Source organism: Gobius niger (genome assembly GCF_951799975.1).
Source record: "Gobius niger genome assembly, chromosome: 14".
Classification (NCBI taxonomy): domain Eukaryota; kingdom Metazoa; phylum Chordata; class Actinopteri; order Gobiiformes; family Gobiidae; genus Gobius; species Gobius niger.
The window spans coordinates 16132927-16148859 of record NC_136865.1 but is presented as its reverse complement, the minus strand read 5'-3'; the positions used below and the strand labels follow the sequence as shown (position 1 = coordinate 16148859).

General features: G+C 44.1%; 1 protein-coding gene across 14 annotated transcripts in view; it reads left to right on the top strand.

Annotated features, from left to right (window-relative positions):
- Positions 1 to 15933, top strand: part of clasp2 (cytoplasmic linker associated protein 2) — a 45040-nt gene that overhangs the window by 20640 nt on the left and 8467 nt on the right. For 3 of the 14 annotated variants that reach the window (XM_079571470.1, XM_079571469.1, XM_079571464.1), the window contains exons 8-26: positions 1641 to 1775; positions 2911 to 2984; positions 3078 to 3170; positions 3258 to 3403; positions 3484 to 3619; positions 3707 to 3777; positions 3856 to 3915; positions 7925 to 8002; positions 8108 to 8275; positions 8624 to 8664; positions 8912 to 9064; positions 9491 to 9514; positions 10450 to 10551; positions 10696 to 10722; positions 11416 to 11442; positions 12167 to 12340; positions 13496 to 13543; positions 14983 to 15090; positions 15670 to 15732. In XM_079571470.1, the coding sequence (XP_079427596.1) occupies positions 1641 to 1775; positions 2911 to 2984; positions 3078 to 3170; positions 3258 to 3403; positions 3484 to 3619; positions 3707 to 3777; positions 3856 to 3915; positions 7925 to 8002; positions 8108 to 8275; positions 8624 to 8664; positions 8912 to 9064; positions 9491 to 9514; positions 10450 to 10551; positions 10696 to 10722; positions 11416 to 11442; positions 12167 to 12340; positions 13496 to 13543; positions 14983 to 15090; positions 15670 to 15732 (1728 nt within the window). Of the gene's footprint in view, positions 1 to 712; positions 914 to 1640; positions 1776 to 2910; positions 2985 to 3077; positions 3171 to 3257; positions 3404 to 3483; positions 3620 to 3706; positions 3778 to 3855; positions 3916 to 7924; positions 8003 to 8107; positions 8276 to 8623; positions 8665 to 8911; positions 9065 to 9490; positions 9515 to 10449; positions 10552 to 10695; positions 10723 to 11415; positions 11443 to 12166; positions 12341 to 13495; positions 13544 to 14982; positions 15091 to 15669; positions 15733 to 15933 lie in introns of those variants that run through there. The other 11 variants (XM_079571474.1, XM_079571473.1, XM_079571468.1 and 8 more) reach the window with 9 other exon arrangements.

The following is a 15933-nucleotide window of genomic DNA, read 5'->3' as shown; positions in this document are numbered from 1 at the left end:
ATTCAACCTTTCTAAAGAAGAGGCCACTCGCCAGAAGTTGGAATTTCTTTCCGGGATTCAGTGACTATCAGCCCCAATATTGTTTGTCCGTGACTGTCTCTTGGTGGATGTTTGGTGATAGTGCTCCATAGTGGTAGAGGTACAATATATCATATAAATGCCTATAGTTGGGATGGATAAAATAGTATGATACAGATGCTTTAAGTGTTTGGATGCATGTTTTATTTGATTTGTGGTGGATCAGTGTTCATTGTTTAAAAACTATATAGTGACATCATCAAAGCCTGTGGAGAAAAGTCTTTCCATTTGCTTTGAAAGCTTGCTTTAAGGATTATAATGCATGAGATGAACATAGCAGCCCTCCATGGTAAACAAATGGACGGCGAGTGAGTGGGAGGGTCAGGGGAGAGAGGTGTGGTTTCCTCCTCCACACGATCATAACAGCCAGTCAATGGGCCTTCCTCTGTTTTCCAATGAGATAAGACGGTGCAGAAGCAGGTTAGAGGCGATGACTACTATACAAAGAATCCCGTTAATATTCCCCGGGTGTCCGTGTTGTGTTCCTTTTCTCTCTCTGCACATTCACATTCATAGTGCTGCTGCTGCCTCCGCACTGGCTGCACTCTATGATGTCACCCGCGCTCTGATTGGCCGTGAGGCGGCTGAGAGCAGGAGCAGAGATGCTGGCCGAGCGAGAGGAGAGGGATGCAGGAGAGAGAGAAAATGCCGGCACTTCTTGTACGGGCGGAGGGGTATTCAGGCCGCGAAGACGGAGCCCCACTGTGAAGATGCAGTGACGTGGTTGTGCGCATCTTGTTTGGGGGTACAGCTTTGGGGGGGAAAAGGGGGATTGCCTCGTTACCACGCCCTCCCAGAAGCATGAGACGCCTTATCTGCCAGCGCATCTGTGACTGTGAGTGCAGGGATGGACGGGTGTGTTGTCGATATCTCTGTTATTCCCCTGAACATGTGTTATCTCTTTTGTTTAGCTTTCCACTTGTTGTCGTCTGTGCATTAGCTGGATGCTGTTTTGCAATAACGGCAGACCCTGTGGTGTTTACGCTGCACATGTTGAATTGTTTTTGCTTTGTGTGTGGAAAAGTAAATTGATGGGAGTCAAGGTGTTGGGTGGTGGCTTTGGCGCATTTCAGCACTGGTTGTCAGAGCGACAGCAGTATATATATATATATATATGCCTTTCTCCGCTTTGCAGAAATGTAGAAATTGTATTGCTACATCTAGCACGGTAATACCTTTTTGTCTCACTTCCACAATGTCTCTTTGAGGTGGCATTACTGCTTCACCAGCATCTTTTTTATGAGTTTGCTTTTAGAAAGGTACACGTTTGCTAGTTCATAGAATAAATGTCCGGCCAGTGTGTCAGTCACCAGTTGTCGGAGTGAACGTAGTGATCATTACGTTGTTTTTTTTTCGCTTTAAAATGTGATGTGGTGTGTGAGTGTGTAATTAGTATTGATTTAACCTTTCCTGACCAAGCTCTTTGAAGGCTACATCCTCCAGGTTGTAACTCTTCTGTTATATGGCCTTCCGCTCATCCCTTTCAGCTGGCTACATGTAAAGATCCGAAGTCGTATTGCTTACTCTGTCACTTTTATAAAGCCTCTCTTGTTTTCTTTCAGATCGTAGTTTTGACGATGATGACAGTGTGGACGGGAGTCGCTCGTCGTCGGCTGCCTTCAAAGTCCCAAAAGTTCCCAAGAAGCCAGCGGAGTCCTCAGCTGCACGCAGACCCAGTGCGACCGGTGGCAAGCTAGGTACATTATTATTTCTGCAACTTGTTTAACAAATAGCAACCATTCTTTGTGTCCTTCCCAAGCCTGGATGATATGCTCTGACAACACCAGATGGGAACATTTCTTAAATTTGTTACTTATGGTATGTTGTGGGTTATAAAAAGACTTCACGGTCAAATAATAGAAACTGTCGGGATTTATATTTGTTGACAATTCAGCTCGGCTTTTGCAAGTGAACTACTGGAGTATTTTACATTTCCTCCTGAGTGTCTTTCCGCAGCAGTGGGCCTCGGTGGTGTTTGCTCTCGTTTTCCTTCGTATTGATCGGCTCTGTTGTCTTCGCGATCGTAAGGCGATGTTTCTATCACAGCTCTGTCCGCCCATTACTGTCTCTCATCTGTCTTTGTCAGCAATAACGGGTAGATTCACTCCCTTGATTCACACTTTACGCACAGTGTACACGCTAGTTTATGTAGCACAACATATGAAACGATCTATAGTGGAAACACAAGATGTTGCTTGGTTTATTGCTGTCTTTATTGATTGTGGAGAAACAGATGTCAAGGGCATTCTGGGTTTTACGATTTAAACAAACCTAAGTTGGCATAAAACAGCTTTGCTGTTTTATTCAAATGATTGTTGTTGAGTTAAGTATGTTGTGAAGTCTAGTTTTGAAGAGTGCAGGGTTTTTTGTGAGCATTTGCATGTACATGACAAGACTCCCACACGTTGGCAACACTAACCAACAGACAGACCAACATTTGAGCTTCTACAGTAGCTGTCAGATCGTAAAATCTGTTGCATCGTCTTCATAATGGCTTTATAATTTGTGAGCTCCTGCATAGTTTTCTAGTTGTACTTCCCAATTTAAAATAGGCTACAGTATGTTCTAGCTGATTTTTTGTCTGCCTATTCTTTTGATTTTTCAGAGGAGCTGCCTTTGTATCTCTACCCCATTATTCTGAGCGCTGCTGTTTTAATATTGCGATTCCCAGAGCGTCAAGTCCTCAGAGAGACTTGATTGACATTCTTGTTACTGTCAGGAAATCCTTTAGAGACACTGTTTGCCCCTGAAGCTTGAGTGCACATGTGGACTTGAATAAAATCAGAGACAGAAGCACTTTTGCTTTATTTCTGCCGTTTTTGGATTTTCTAGTATCCAAAGAGAGCGCTGGTGCTGTGGATGAAGAGGACTTTATTAGAGGTTTTACAGACGTCCCCACTGTGCAGGTAAATTTAACACAGGCACAGTATTACATCCATAAATTAAGCTTCTGTTTCTTTTTTGTGGAAATTCTAATGCTCTAATTTTGTGTTATGTAGATTTATTCAGCAAGGGACCTTGAGGACAACCTTAATAAAATCCGAGAGGTCTGCTCTGATGACAAACACGACTGGGACCAAAGAGCACTTGCTGTCAGTGCTTTTATGCAAATCTGTCGTTTTACTCACAGTTAAGTGTAAAAGTTGAATTTGTTGTTTGTCCTTGGTTGCGTTTTACAGCTGAAGAAAATCCGCTCACTGTTGGTTGCTGGTGCAGCCAACTATGACTGTTTCTACCAGCACTTACGGCTCCTGGATGGAGCCTTCAAACTTTCAGCTAAAGATCTGAGATCTCAAGTTGTCCGAGAGGCCTGTATGACTGTGGCGTAAGTCTCAAACCAGGCATATGGAAAGACAAAAGTGACCAAGAAAATGGGTTATTAAAACATTTATTTTGTTACATCAGTCACCTTTCATTGGTGCTGGGGAACAAATTTGACCATGGAGCAGAAGCCATTGTCCCAGTCCTGTTCAACCTCATCCCAAACTGTGCCAAAGTCATGGCCACCTCTGGAGTGTCGGCCATCCGTATTATTATTCGGGTAAGTTCTCATCAATATATTTTGCTGTTGGAATAAACCCATTTATTCCATATTCTGTTGATTGATGATTTCTTTTCCACCCTTCAGCACACTCACGTCCCCCGACTCATTCCTTTGATAACTAGTAATTGCACGTCAAAGTCTGTGTCCGTCAGACGGTGAGATAAATCTTCCTCAATATATTTCTTTTCAATAGATTAAAAAAAAAAAGCTGTTGAAATGTCCATTTATTTCAGGCGCTGTTATGACTTCTTGGAACACCTTCTACAAGAGTGGCAAACACACTCTCTGGAGCGGTAAGCCTCTTGCTTTACTTTGAAGTGAAGCTTGGTCAGAAACTGCTGTTTTGTGTCCTTGTACGAACGTGTTTACTTGGTTCTATTTCGTCCCTGCGGTGCTGTAAGCACTGAATGTCTCCTTCGCGCCTGCGCCGTTCGAGTAGTAATACCCAAAACGTCACACCTGTGACCCTCGGATGACTAACCAGGAGGCTATATAGCTCCACGTCATCTGAGCCTCTGGTCCTTTTTTTCTTCTCGCGTGCAGTTCGTAATATGGCGTGCTCCGTGATTGCTTTGTATCTCAAAGCACTTTGCACGCTTTGGTTTGCTCATCGCTTGGAGCCCGGTGACTGTTTAGTCGGAGTTGCGGAATCTTTCGCCCTCCTCGGGCTGCGATGGCTTGTTTTCTCTCTTGAAAGGTAAGCTTTTCAGTACTGGTTTACTCACCTGCTGGGTCGTCGGTGTATGTGCCCACCTTACCCTGGCTACGGTGCTGGACATCTTGTGGACACATTAGCTGCTTCATTTGAGCTGTGCTAATCCCGGTCCATTGCTATTGCTGCGCCATGTGCGCTAGCTAGCATCGTGTTGTTCCCTCAGCTCCATGACTGACTGTCATTAGAGATGGTAATGGCATTTGAGTTTCGCCTCTGCTGGTGTAGGGGCGTACGCGTCCTCTTCCCCCAGCGTACGGTGCGGGAGCTATCTTCTCTTTTGCAACTGAAGTTAGCCGGTTTTTAAAGCCTTCTCGGAGAATGGATTCCAGTGTGTAAGTGCGGCATGGCTGACATGGCGTGTACGCTCTTGCCATGGAGGAGCGCACAGGAGTTCTGGTTAAACATAATGTCTTCAACATTTCTTCAGTGACCTCGATTTGTTTTTGAATAACACATAGGTCTATGGATGTTACGCTAACTATTCAACGCCAGTGGCCTGCGGTGTTTCGCGTCTCGTGGTTTATATTGTGGTTCTGTACCCAGCTTGACAGTTGTGTAGCCTATTCAGTCTACATATTTTAGGCGGTTGCGCGCCTTTTCCAACGATTGACAAATTATCTTGTTGTTGCTTTTGTCTTTGTTTATGGTCTGATCGCATACCCGTATTGGTGATGGCAGCGTGTTCGCCCCATCTCCTTGGTGGTGCTTTTGCACGGTTGCCTTGTACTGTTACTGGCTGTTTGGTTATTTGCTCAGTAGGCTACTACTATGATTTGTAGGGGCCCCAAGCGAGACTGTCAGTAGGGGGCCCTCTGGTGGCCGCTCGGTGTATTTGAGCTGGAGCAGGTCACCTCACAACTCCCATAATGCAGTTAAGCATAGGTTTTCCTCAAAACAGAAGGCTGAGGTTCTTTAGGTCATGAAGAGTGTTACAATAAACATAGAAGAATACTCTGGTGGAGCCGTGAGTAAAAAAGTCTGTCCACTGCTCCTTATGAGCTGACATTAGGGGAACATAACTCAATGAAGCATGCAGCAGGATGGGGATAAACAGCGCCATGGAGCATTGGTGGAGAGATGATGTAACTGTATCATCAACATCTTAAGGAAGTCTGTGACATATCACTTGTTTCCTGCTGACTTCTGACTACTGTGTTGGTTCATGGGGCCTTGACTGTTGGGGTTCCCAGGCAGCTGCCTGCCCTGCCTTATGGCAAGCTACGCCTCTGGGCATCTGGATCTGGTGATGGCTGCGTTTGTGGTTCCTCTCCAGGTTGTGTCCTTGGTTTGTTGATGTTGTACTGCTACTATCTGTGTTCGCAGTATCCTGTGTTGGTGAGGCTGCACTGGTGCTTCCTCTCTCTCACATGGTCTTGGCATATTTCCACTGCGCTCATGCTGGTTGTACTAGCATGATCCTCTTGCTTCGTTCTGTCCCATCTTGGGCCATTGCATTGTGTACACTGTGGTTCTGCTAACTGCGTGTTTTTGCTACCGGTGATTCTGGATAATGCTTGCTGACTGCCTGCTAAATTGTCGGTTGAAGCCACTTTATCCGGCAACTTTTCTCTACCCCTCCAGAGGGGGATGGAGAGTTGTGTATGACACATACCTGGCGTCGTCGTATTGTCTTTTTTTTGTCTTTTTTTTTTTTTTGTCTTTTTTTTATTTAATTTTTTTAATACTCTGGCCTCCATTTGGGAGCAAGGGTTCTGTAGTTTGTCACTCCCTTATGCAACATGGAGTGACATCAGTGCTGGTGTATGTCTTTGAGAGTTTTCGCACAGCTCTCAGATGCCGATCAGCCGTTTGTGGTTGAGCCCTATGTAGCTGGGGCCAGGAGCACCTGCCCACTGTTGCATCGACAGGTGTTTATTTTTGGTCTTCTGTATTATGTGCTGTGTCCTGCTGTCCGCAGTCCTGGTGAGTGGTCGCCAGCGTCCATTCTGCAGAAATGCTGCTCTGTGGTTTTGTGACACAAGGGCTTAGTCGGTTGTCAGTCTTTGACCAGTTTAAGGGCAGTGCCTCCTGGAGCAGAATCAGGTGTGTGGTTTTATTTGCGTGGCTGTTTCTCTGTGGAAACGCTTGGCGTGGAGAACCAGCAGATACTGCTGGATACACTAACAGGCCATGGTCGGCAGCAAGTTCCATTGGCAGCTCTGCTTACTGCTGCTGCTCTTTGACTCATGTTTGGTTGCCACTTTGACTCGTGAGTTCGGGTGGCATTTTATGCATTGGACTTCATTGCTGGCTGACAGTGACTGACTTCTGTGATGCCTGAGGCGGATCAGGCCTGCAGTTCTCTGGTATGATTTTCATCATGCTTTGGAGCTGGACATTGTCTGTTAATGTATTGACTGTAGGCTGGCTGGTATGTGCACATTCAGGTTCTATGGTGATCAATGAAGTTTTCTTGTCCCATCACTTCTATGAGATAGAGTCATGGGCTTTTGTGGCCATGAGAGTCTATAGGCCTTCAACAGGGCTGGGGCCACTTCTCTGTGTTCCACTGTTTGCATTTTCTTTATATCCGGGTGTTTTTTCTCTCCTGGTGGGACATTGTTTTACCTCCAGTGCGTTTTCCTGGGGTATGATTGTTCCTCTGCATCTTTTCGTGCGAGGGGTTAGTGCTCCTGCCTTATGAGGGGCTGTTCTGTGGTCCTTTTCATGTTCAGGTTTGCTTTGTTGCCACCCGTTTTGTTTGGACTGTTTGGCATGTCCCATGCAGATTTTCTTTTTAATGCAGGGAAGTCTCCTGTGCCAGGGTGCGTTAGTCGCACTTGGTTCACTGCGACCTCCAAGCAGGCTGGTTCTTGGTGGCTTATGGTCTTTCACTCCTCTAGAGTTTTAGTGAATGATTGGTGTGCCTCCATTCTCATGGCTTGAGACGGTGGCAGAGCCTGTTGGCCGTCATGACGAAGTGTTTTTACTTGGACAGGATACCGTTGCATGTAGTATGGCGTTCCAGCCGCCACCCCTTAGTTTTTCGGGACGTGCACCGTTCCCTTGTAAGGGGAGTCTCCCACTTCTTGGGCATTTCTTAGGGGTTTGTCCCATTTCCTGTGCACTTGTGGACAGTATTTTATTGGAGTCCGTCTGGACTGCTTATGTCTGTGGCAGCCGGTGCATCCACCTGGTTTTCACTGTCTGTCACAGTGTTTTGGTCACTGTGGTTTGTGACTGGAGTCCGCTCAGTGAGTACTGTGCTCAGGATTCCCTGTGACATAGTTGGTATTAGTCATTCAGTGCTTAAAGCATCGCCTCTGGCGGTCAGCAGGGATGAAATAGAACGGAAGTTGCGTATGTAACTACGGTTCTATGAATCCCGAATGACCGCCAGAGCTTCTCTGTCACTCAGAATCCTTGCGTTTTCGCGAGAAGATTCTTCAGGAACAGAGGCTCAGATGACGTGGAGCTATATAGCCTCCTGGTTAGTCATCCGAGGGTCACAGGTGTGACGTTTTTGGTATTACTACTCGAACGGCGCATGCGCGAAGGAGACATTCAGTGCTTACAGCACCGCCTCTGGTGGTCATTCGGGATTCATAGAACCCTAGTTACATACCTAACTTTCGTTTTCCTCACAGACACACTGCAGTTCTGGTTGAAAGCATTAGGAAGGGAATTCGAGATGCTGACTCAGAAGCCAGAGTCGAGGCTCGCAAGTAAGGCTTTCACAAAATTACATCATCTGAAATGAAAGTGGAGTTATCCATCACTCGTTTGATGTTTTTATTTCCATGTGTAATTTGTCTCCTGCCTGCTTTAAGGGCCTACTGGGGTTTGAGGAACCACTTTCCTTCAGAAGCCGATGCCCTGTACAACTCTCTGGAGCCGTCGTACCAAAAGACCCTTCAGTCGTGTCTGAAGAGCTCCGGCAGCGTGGCCTCTCTGCCCCAGAGTGACCGCTCCTCCTCCTCATCCCAGGAGAGCCTCAAGTAACAATACTTCCACAAGTTTATCTTTGACAGCCTTATTAACTGTGTTTAGGGACACAGTACTATATTGTCAAGTTAAACAATATTCACATCTTAATCAGATACATGTGATTTTTGATTCCATTTTCCTCTTGTTTTGATATTTTAGTATTTTTTTTAAGTCTTTTTTTGACACAGATTGAATAGAAATTTTATTAACATACTGTGTTGAAAGTGGTTGACTAATACGATGCTGTAAAATAGCTGTTATAGAATATTGCCATTTCTTTTCCTCATGACGTGCAGCCCTACTGGATTTCCATTACAGATCTTTGTTTTGACCTGCTTTTCTTCCTCTTGTCTCCCCAGTCGGCCTCTATCTTCAAAGTGGTCGGCAGCTCCAGGCCGAGGTGAGTCACACTGGTCAACAGACAAGCAATCCACATTACACATACTCTCTTTTTACAAAACACTGTGAAAGCACACATCAAATATGCACATAAGCCACTCTCCTCATTCCCCTCCTGCCTGTGACCAGTACTGTGCCTCCCCATTGTGCTTTCTGGTCGTAGTATGTGTTCATATACTGTGGTGCCTGCATGTCTTGTGCTGTTACTGTGTATCATCACCTCCCAAACCCCACTCCTCTCCCATCAGTCCCTGCCGGGTCAAAGGGTGGGTTGTCGGCAGCCGCCCTCCAGCGTTCCCGTAGCGATGTGGACGTTAACGCGGCTGCAGTGGCTAAACACCGGCACATGGGCCAGTCCGGAGGGGCGAGCCGTCTGGCCTCTGGCTCCTACTCCTCTCTGGGTAAGGGCCTGGTCAGCAGCAGCTTGTCAGGGATTGCTAGTTTCAGAAACAACAAATGTAGCGAGCCAAAGCCGTAATGGTATCAACAGTTTCAGAGATAGTGTGCCTGGACTGACCTCTTTTCCTCCTTTCTCCTGTTCATCTGAATGTATCCCAGCGTCTGTGCATGTTCTGTGGATAGTACATATTGTCGTGCATGGATCTGTGTAGAAAATATACACATACTAATGGACATGCTCCTATCTTTTCTCTTTTTACCCCCCTTCCTTTCTGTCTTTCCCATCTTTTCCTTCTTTTACCTTTCTTATGCTTCATTTTCCTGTTTTTTTTTTTTTTTCCTTTTCTTTTCTTTGTCAAAATTATGAACCCTTCTTTCTTGCCTTGGTTTGTTTTTTGGTTCTACTTTGCATTTCTCTGCTTCTAAAGATGATGCCTCTGATAAAACGGATGGTAAGATCATCTCGGTCCTCTATACACCAAACCCAGGGGCCTCCAACCTTTTATGCAACAAAAGCGTCGGAGAGCTACTTACTCTTGTGTAACTATCTGATTTAGGAAAGAAGTCCCTATATTTTGCTGTATAGATCCGAATATTTACAGATTGTGTTCAGGATGTTCGGAACCAAAAGAAAATGCCTCTAAAATATGAGTCATTAAGCCTGTGTAGAACTGTCGAATACTACCTGGAAATGACTGGAGAGCTACTGATACCTCCTGTGCTACTGGTTGGAGACCCCTGCCATAAACTCCTTTCCTCCTTTGTCTTTTGCTTTTCCTAGTTCTCCCTCCATCCCAACTATGTGTTAATGAAGTATGTGGCCACAGCGCCCCCTGCTGTCCATAATAATCCATCATAGTTCCGTAAATTAGTAACACATCTACCTAACTTCATCGTGCATGTTACTAAATTCTACTTTTGGTCATTATTGATATAACAATATTATTAACTGATGCATTGAGTCTATGTTGTACATATTTAGGCCTGAAGTTTTGTCTGTAATGCAAGTATATAAAGACAAACAATAAAGGTTTCCTACTTGATGCTTCTTTTGTCCATAGGGACCAGATCAGACAATGGTAAGACTATAGGTGTAAGTGTGTGTGACGTAGGGATGTTTACACTCACGGATCATCAACAAATTGATATAAAAAATATACAGATCTCATATTTTAAGTAATTCCTCATAGATGTGATCCCTGAGTGCCTGGTGTGTGTTGAGGTGGCTTTTCGAACACTGCAGTGAAGGGGCTTTTTAGCTGTAACTCTGGGGTTAATGCAGCTGCAGACTAGCTTTATCTAATAGCTTGGTTAGCGTGGGAATCGTCTTATTTTATTTTAATAATGTATGTACAATTTGATTAATATTTTCATGTGGATATTTTAGGGCGTGTTCGCACCAAGCAGCCCCTGTCCACAGCGAGCAGTATGTCCAGCCACGTGGACTCCCGAGGACGCAGCCGCTCCAAGATGGTGTCCCAGTCCCAACGTAAGTCTGCAAACTCTCCCGGAAATGCGTGATGAATAAGGTGATGGTCAGAGGTGTGGGCGTAGTGGCACATTTGGTGGAGTTTGGTCATTTGTTGCCTCAGAGGCGACATTAAGCCCCATGTAAATATCTTTGTGCCTTCAGGTTCGGACGAGTCCGATTGCACACCAGGTATTCCGTCTGTGTGTATCTGTGTCCACAGTGGGATTGGGGGCCCACCTGCTATCGCTGTCATTTTGATAACAGTGTTTTTATGAAGAGGTGTGGGACTGTGTTGTTGTAGTCTTGCATGCTGTTTCTCATTACTTGATATGGTACAGTGCTTTTTCCACCGCTGCGTAGCCTGGCTCTGACTGGCTTTGAAATTAATCTAAAGTAATCCAAAACTTGGATCCCTCTGAGCCCGCAGCTTGTAAATCGTACCATGATTGGGATAAGTCCGATTTGCTGCTCACTAGAAAAACATCTCAGTGAGTGTGCATTTTACATTAATGCAGAGTCTTTAACTGTGTAGCACTTGGAGCGTTTGATATTTATTATTTATTTAGAGTCAATTCTGGTGAACTGACTTTGCTTTGTACATTTCGTGACCAGTGTCTGGCCATACATGCACTGCTTTTTCATCATCACAGCTGGTGTTTTTTGTTTATGTCTCTTGTAGCAATGAGAATTTAAGTTGCTGAAACTAATTGAACATTTATATGCCTTAATATGTAGTTTAAGGCGGGATGCGCTCATTGTTCTCTGTGCCGTAACTTCATGACGCTTTTTGTGCACATATTGGTCATGATATTATTGGTTTAATCTGCTGTTCCTTCCCCGGGCTCTGCTTCCCTCCTTCATCCCATGGGCTTTATGGCTCAGGATCTCAGTCAGCTAACCCTGTTGGTGGTAAGAGCATAATGCTACAATTTACCCGCTTTTTAGTCTCTACACTCTTTGCCCTGGTGTTCTCCCCTGTTTAAATGTGCACAAAAAGGTCACTTTACTGAACACTCCCCTTGTTTCTGGCTGCAGCACAGTGGGGCTCACAGACTGTGACCGTTTATGTTTCTGCTTTAGAAGTCCTTCATATTTCCTTAAAAAACGGTGTAGATTCAAAACAAAGGATTAGCCATATCAAATTAGACTAGTTTTCTTAGCATTACATATAATGTCTGTGGGGTTTTTTTTCCCGCTGACTGATTACATCAATATAAACAGCTTCTGTGATTTGTGTGGCAATAGATATTTTTTAGTTGAAGCCTCATGAGGCTCAGTCTTTGTAGTTGTTTTTACCCCATAAAACCAACCACAATTTAGCCCCAACCTTGTCATTATAAATGATACATAGCATTGATACATAGGAAATAAATTTAAACAATATTCACTGTTCATTTTTCAATACTTAGTCTATTTCTCAGATTTCACCTTTATTTAACTTCTGGTGCGACTCTTTAAAATCTATTATGGCCTTATTTTGTTTTCACAGCATAAAATCTATTTGTCAGCGTGTTTTCAACTCTCCTTAAGATTTTTTCCAGTAGCTTTAAATGTGCTGTGAGCATCTGCCCATCATTCTCTGATACTTCCTAACACTTGTTGGTCCGTCTCTCTCTCCTGTGGCTCTCCAAAGCTGGCAGTCGCAGCGGCTCGCCCGGGCGTGTCCTGACCACCACCACACTGAGCACCATGAGCTCTGGGGCGCACCGCGTCCTGGGGAGCAGCTCCACAGACGGACGCAGGCGCAGCCGGATTCCTCGCAGTCAGGGCTGCTCCCGGGACTCCTCACCCACACGCCTCTCTGTTGGTAAGAAGCTACTCAACTAAAACACAATTGATCTCCTAGATCAGTGGTTCACAAACTTCTTGTCTCCAACCCTAAAAAAAACTGCTTTCAATTGAAAATAATATTCAACTAGTTTTCAGTTTCAACTTCTTTTTAAATCTGAAGTCATTACAAGTGCCCCTGCTAGGGGAGAAACACTGTTCTGGATCAGGGGTTGATTACATAAAGTTGCCCTTAATCCAAAGACCATTTTTCTTTCCGGTGTAAGGGAGTTTGATCCTTAACATTGGTAATAAATGTAAAAACAAATCCTCGATTGATTGTCATGGCTTAGATATGATAATAGTGAAAAACAAGTATTTGACACTATTCTAAAACCCTTAACTTACATATGTAACCTATCTCTACAAGCTGGAAAGTTCCCCTCTAAAATGAAAATTGCCAAAGTAATACTCTAATACAAAGGAGGATCAAAAAACATCTTCACAAATGTCAGAATATCAAAGTATAGTTTGTGTTGTTCCTCAAAGATCTATATTGGGTCCTAAATTGTTTAATCTCTATTTTAACAATGTATTAACTGTGTCTTAAGTGCTGAGAATTATATTATTTGCTGAAGACACCAATATTTTTTTTTTATTGATGAGGTCCTAACACTTCCCTCGACTGAAGGCCGTAAACTAAACAATGGTTTGTCAGGTGTGCCGGCTGGGGGCCATATGCAGCCCTCAGACTAATTTTTAGTGGTCCTCAGGCTTCCTGCTGGCTCGGCACACATTACCAGAGATGGTCCTTTTCATTTCAAGTTGAATAATTGTACACAATTCTACAACTAACTTCATTAAGCATAAGTTAAGGTGTGGGGCACGGTTTACACCTCTGCTAAATACACCCATTCGAAAGTTTCCTGGCAATGACCACCAATCTGTGGCCCTTCAATATGCAGCCCTCCATGAAAGACGTTTGGACACCCCTGGTCTACATAACACCAGGGAGAACTTTATGTAGTTTGAGAACCCCTGATCAATATGAGTATTTAATTTTGTATGTATGTAGAAGTGTGTCTTGTTTTGTCTCTAGTTAATCCTTTGATATTATAGAAAGATCTCAACTCTCTCCTCCCCTCCTCCTTTTTGTTGTTCTGGTCCATCCTTTCCCCCTGTTCCCCTCCTCTAGCTCCTTCCAGCCTTAGTAGTTCCATCTACAACGGGGCCAGCCGAGGAGGTAAGGCTCCATCCTCAAAACCACTGTCCCAATCCATCTTTAACACCAATCATCTACTTACTTCCTTTGATAATATTCGCTAACATCATGCCATAATCTCACCATCATCAAGTCACCGCCTCATTGAACCAGTCTCTTGTGCATCCGTGGCTGCGGTGATGGATGATCAGCTGCATTGTCCAACCCTTTCGCTGTCTGTTCTAACCTGTAGTCCAAGCCTTTGAATGAAACTGTTAGCAGGAAGGGCTAAGCTTCATCTGGGCTGTGGCGAGGCTTTGTGATTAACCTTGATTGGCTCAGTAGACTTTGGTGCTGACAAATGGAGCTTTGCGCGAGCGTTGATTGCAGTGTCCGTGTAAACAACGCCAAATCCTCAACCCTCGTCCCTCAATGATTCATGATCTCACGATTTCATGAAGTGACTTTCTCCTGTTTTGCCTGGCTCTTATGCAATACGTTAATTGCATGGATTTCTATGTAATGTTTCTTAATATGTTCGTCCAGGACTTTTTGCGTCCTTTTGGGTGCAAATAATTCCAAACAAACAAAACCTGACATTCAAACCTCCTTGATTTTAAAATGTGCCAGTGTCATTGGATGAAATCACTAGTTATTCAAATTTGAGCTAAATGGCTTTAGCCGTTTGTGTACATGATGCTCTTGATGAATTAACCACTGAATTAAGTTCTAACTATAGAAGAATAAACGTTTTTGATAATTGCCTTGACAGCAATAATATATTAACACAGTGTGATGCAATAAATTTAAAGTGATAGTCTGTAAGTTTAAATGTTTTACAAATGTAATAGATGTGTATCATTGACCACCTGGGTTCGAAATTTTTGATCAATGAGATGAGCTGTTCCTGTGAAGCGGCCTGTCAGGACCAATCACAGAAGGGGGGAGGAGATTGATGTTGTTGTTGGTTACTTTTGAAAATTCTGTTCCTACTCTCTTCATTTTGCAAACTAGGAGTGGCTTTCTGGTCCAAGAGGGGAGGAATTTGATTGCTTACTTTCCTATCTCTCCTTACAGACTATCACTTTAAGTATTATGTGTCATGACAAGGCTGAGAATAAAATAAAGCATTGAATATTGCATCTCCTTAAACTGGGGTTAATTTGGCCGTATATTGCGCAGCTGTAGTTATACTTAATTTAACCAGCACAATCTTGCATTGTATTGCGCACCATTCCATCAATACTAAAATATTTCATCCGTTATGCCATTGAACACCCATTGGGACTAATAGCCCTGTACTTCATGGTCCTGCCGTGTCCTCTCATCTTTGTGTCCTGTCCATGTCCACTGTCTCTGCTTCTGTGCACCCACTTTGTCCTGTTCGTTACATATGTGTGTATTTTCTTACTTCCGTTCTCTCCTTTCCTCGCTTCCCTGACTCTCTGTGTGCCCGTCCCTCTTATCCTGTGTGGCGTTAGCTCGGGGAAGCCGTATCCCGCGGCCCAGTATGAGTCAGGGTTGCAGCAGAGATGCCAGCAGGGAGAGCAGCCGGGACACCAGCCCAGTGCGCTCCTTCACGCCTCTGGGTGAGTAGTTGGAGTGGACACATGCCCAGCAGGGATCAAGGTTAAGATCAGGATCAGAAGGAAGTCGTTTTTTCATCAGGCTATAAAGGGAATCAGTGCAGATCTCTCTAAAAACTACCAGCCGTTGAATCATAAACGGACATCTGATAGAAATCACAGAGCAGTAAGTCTCAATCTCCGAGTGTAAATACAGATACATGTCCCTATTTTCATCACCAGTAAGGATGTATCAATATCCAAATCTCACGATGATATCAGGGTGTTAACTTTTCAATACTGCCACATTGTTTGCCTCGATAAGTATTAAGTGCCATCATTATTCGTCTTGCTCCTAAGGATTAAAATTAAATTAGTCTTTGACATTAATTTCTTCATATTCAATTCATATTTACATCCTCTTTACAGGATTTAAGGAACCATCTGGATGACTGAGTATTTGTTTAGGTGCATGAACTACTGCTCTGTGATTGGTTGAAAAGTAGCCACTGATTGAATCTAAAGTCTCTCTTTATTGTTTTTTCTCCTGAGCCTGTGTGCGCGTGTTAAAACTGCGTGTGTGTGTTTTAATCTCGGTTGCAGCCACGCGGAGCTACTCTCGCTCCACCGGGGCGCTCCACACCCCTGACGCTTTCGGGGCAGCAGGTGAAGGCTGAATACCTTCTTTCTCTGTGCTTCACCCGTCCGCCCGTCTTCAATCTTTTATTATTTCTTCTTTTTTTTGTGTGTCAGTTATCAACATGTTTCTCTCCCCATTTGCTTTGTTTATTCATTATTTTTTGCTCTAGGGCACCCTCCAGTGGAAATGCATGGTTCCACATGTTGAGTTTCCACCATTCTGTCAGA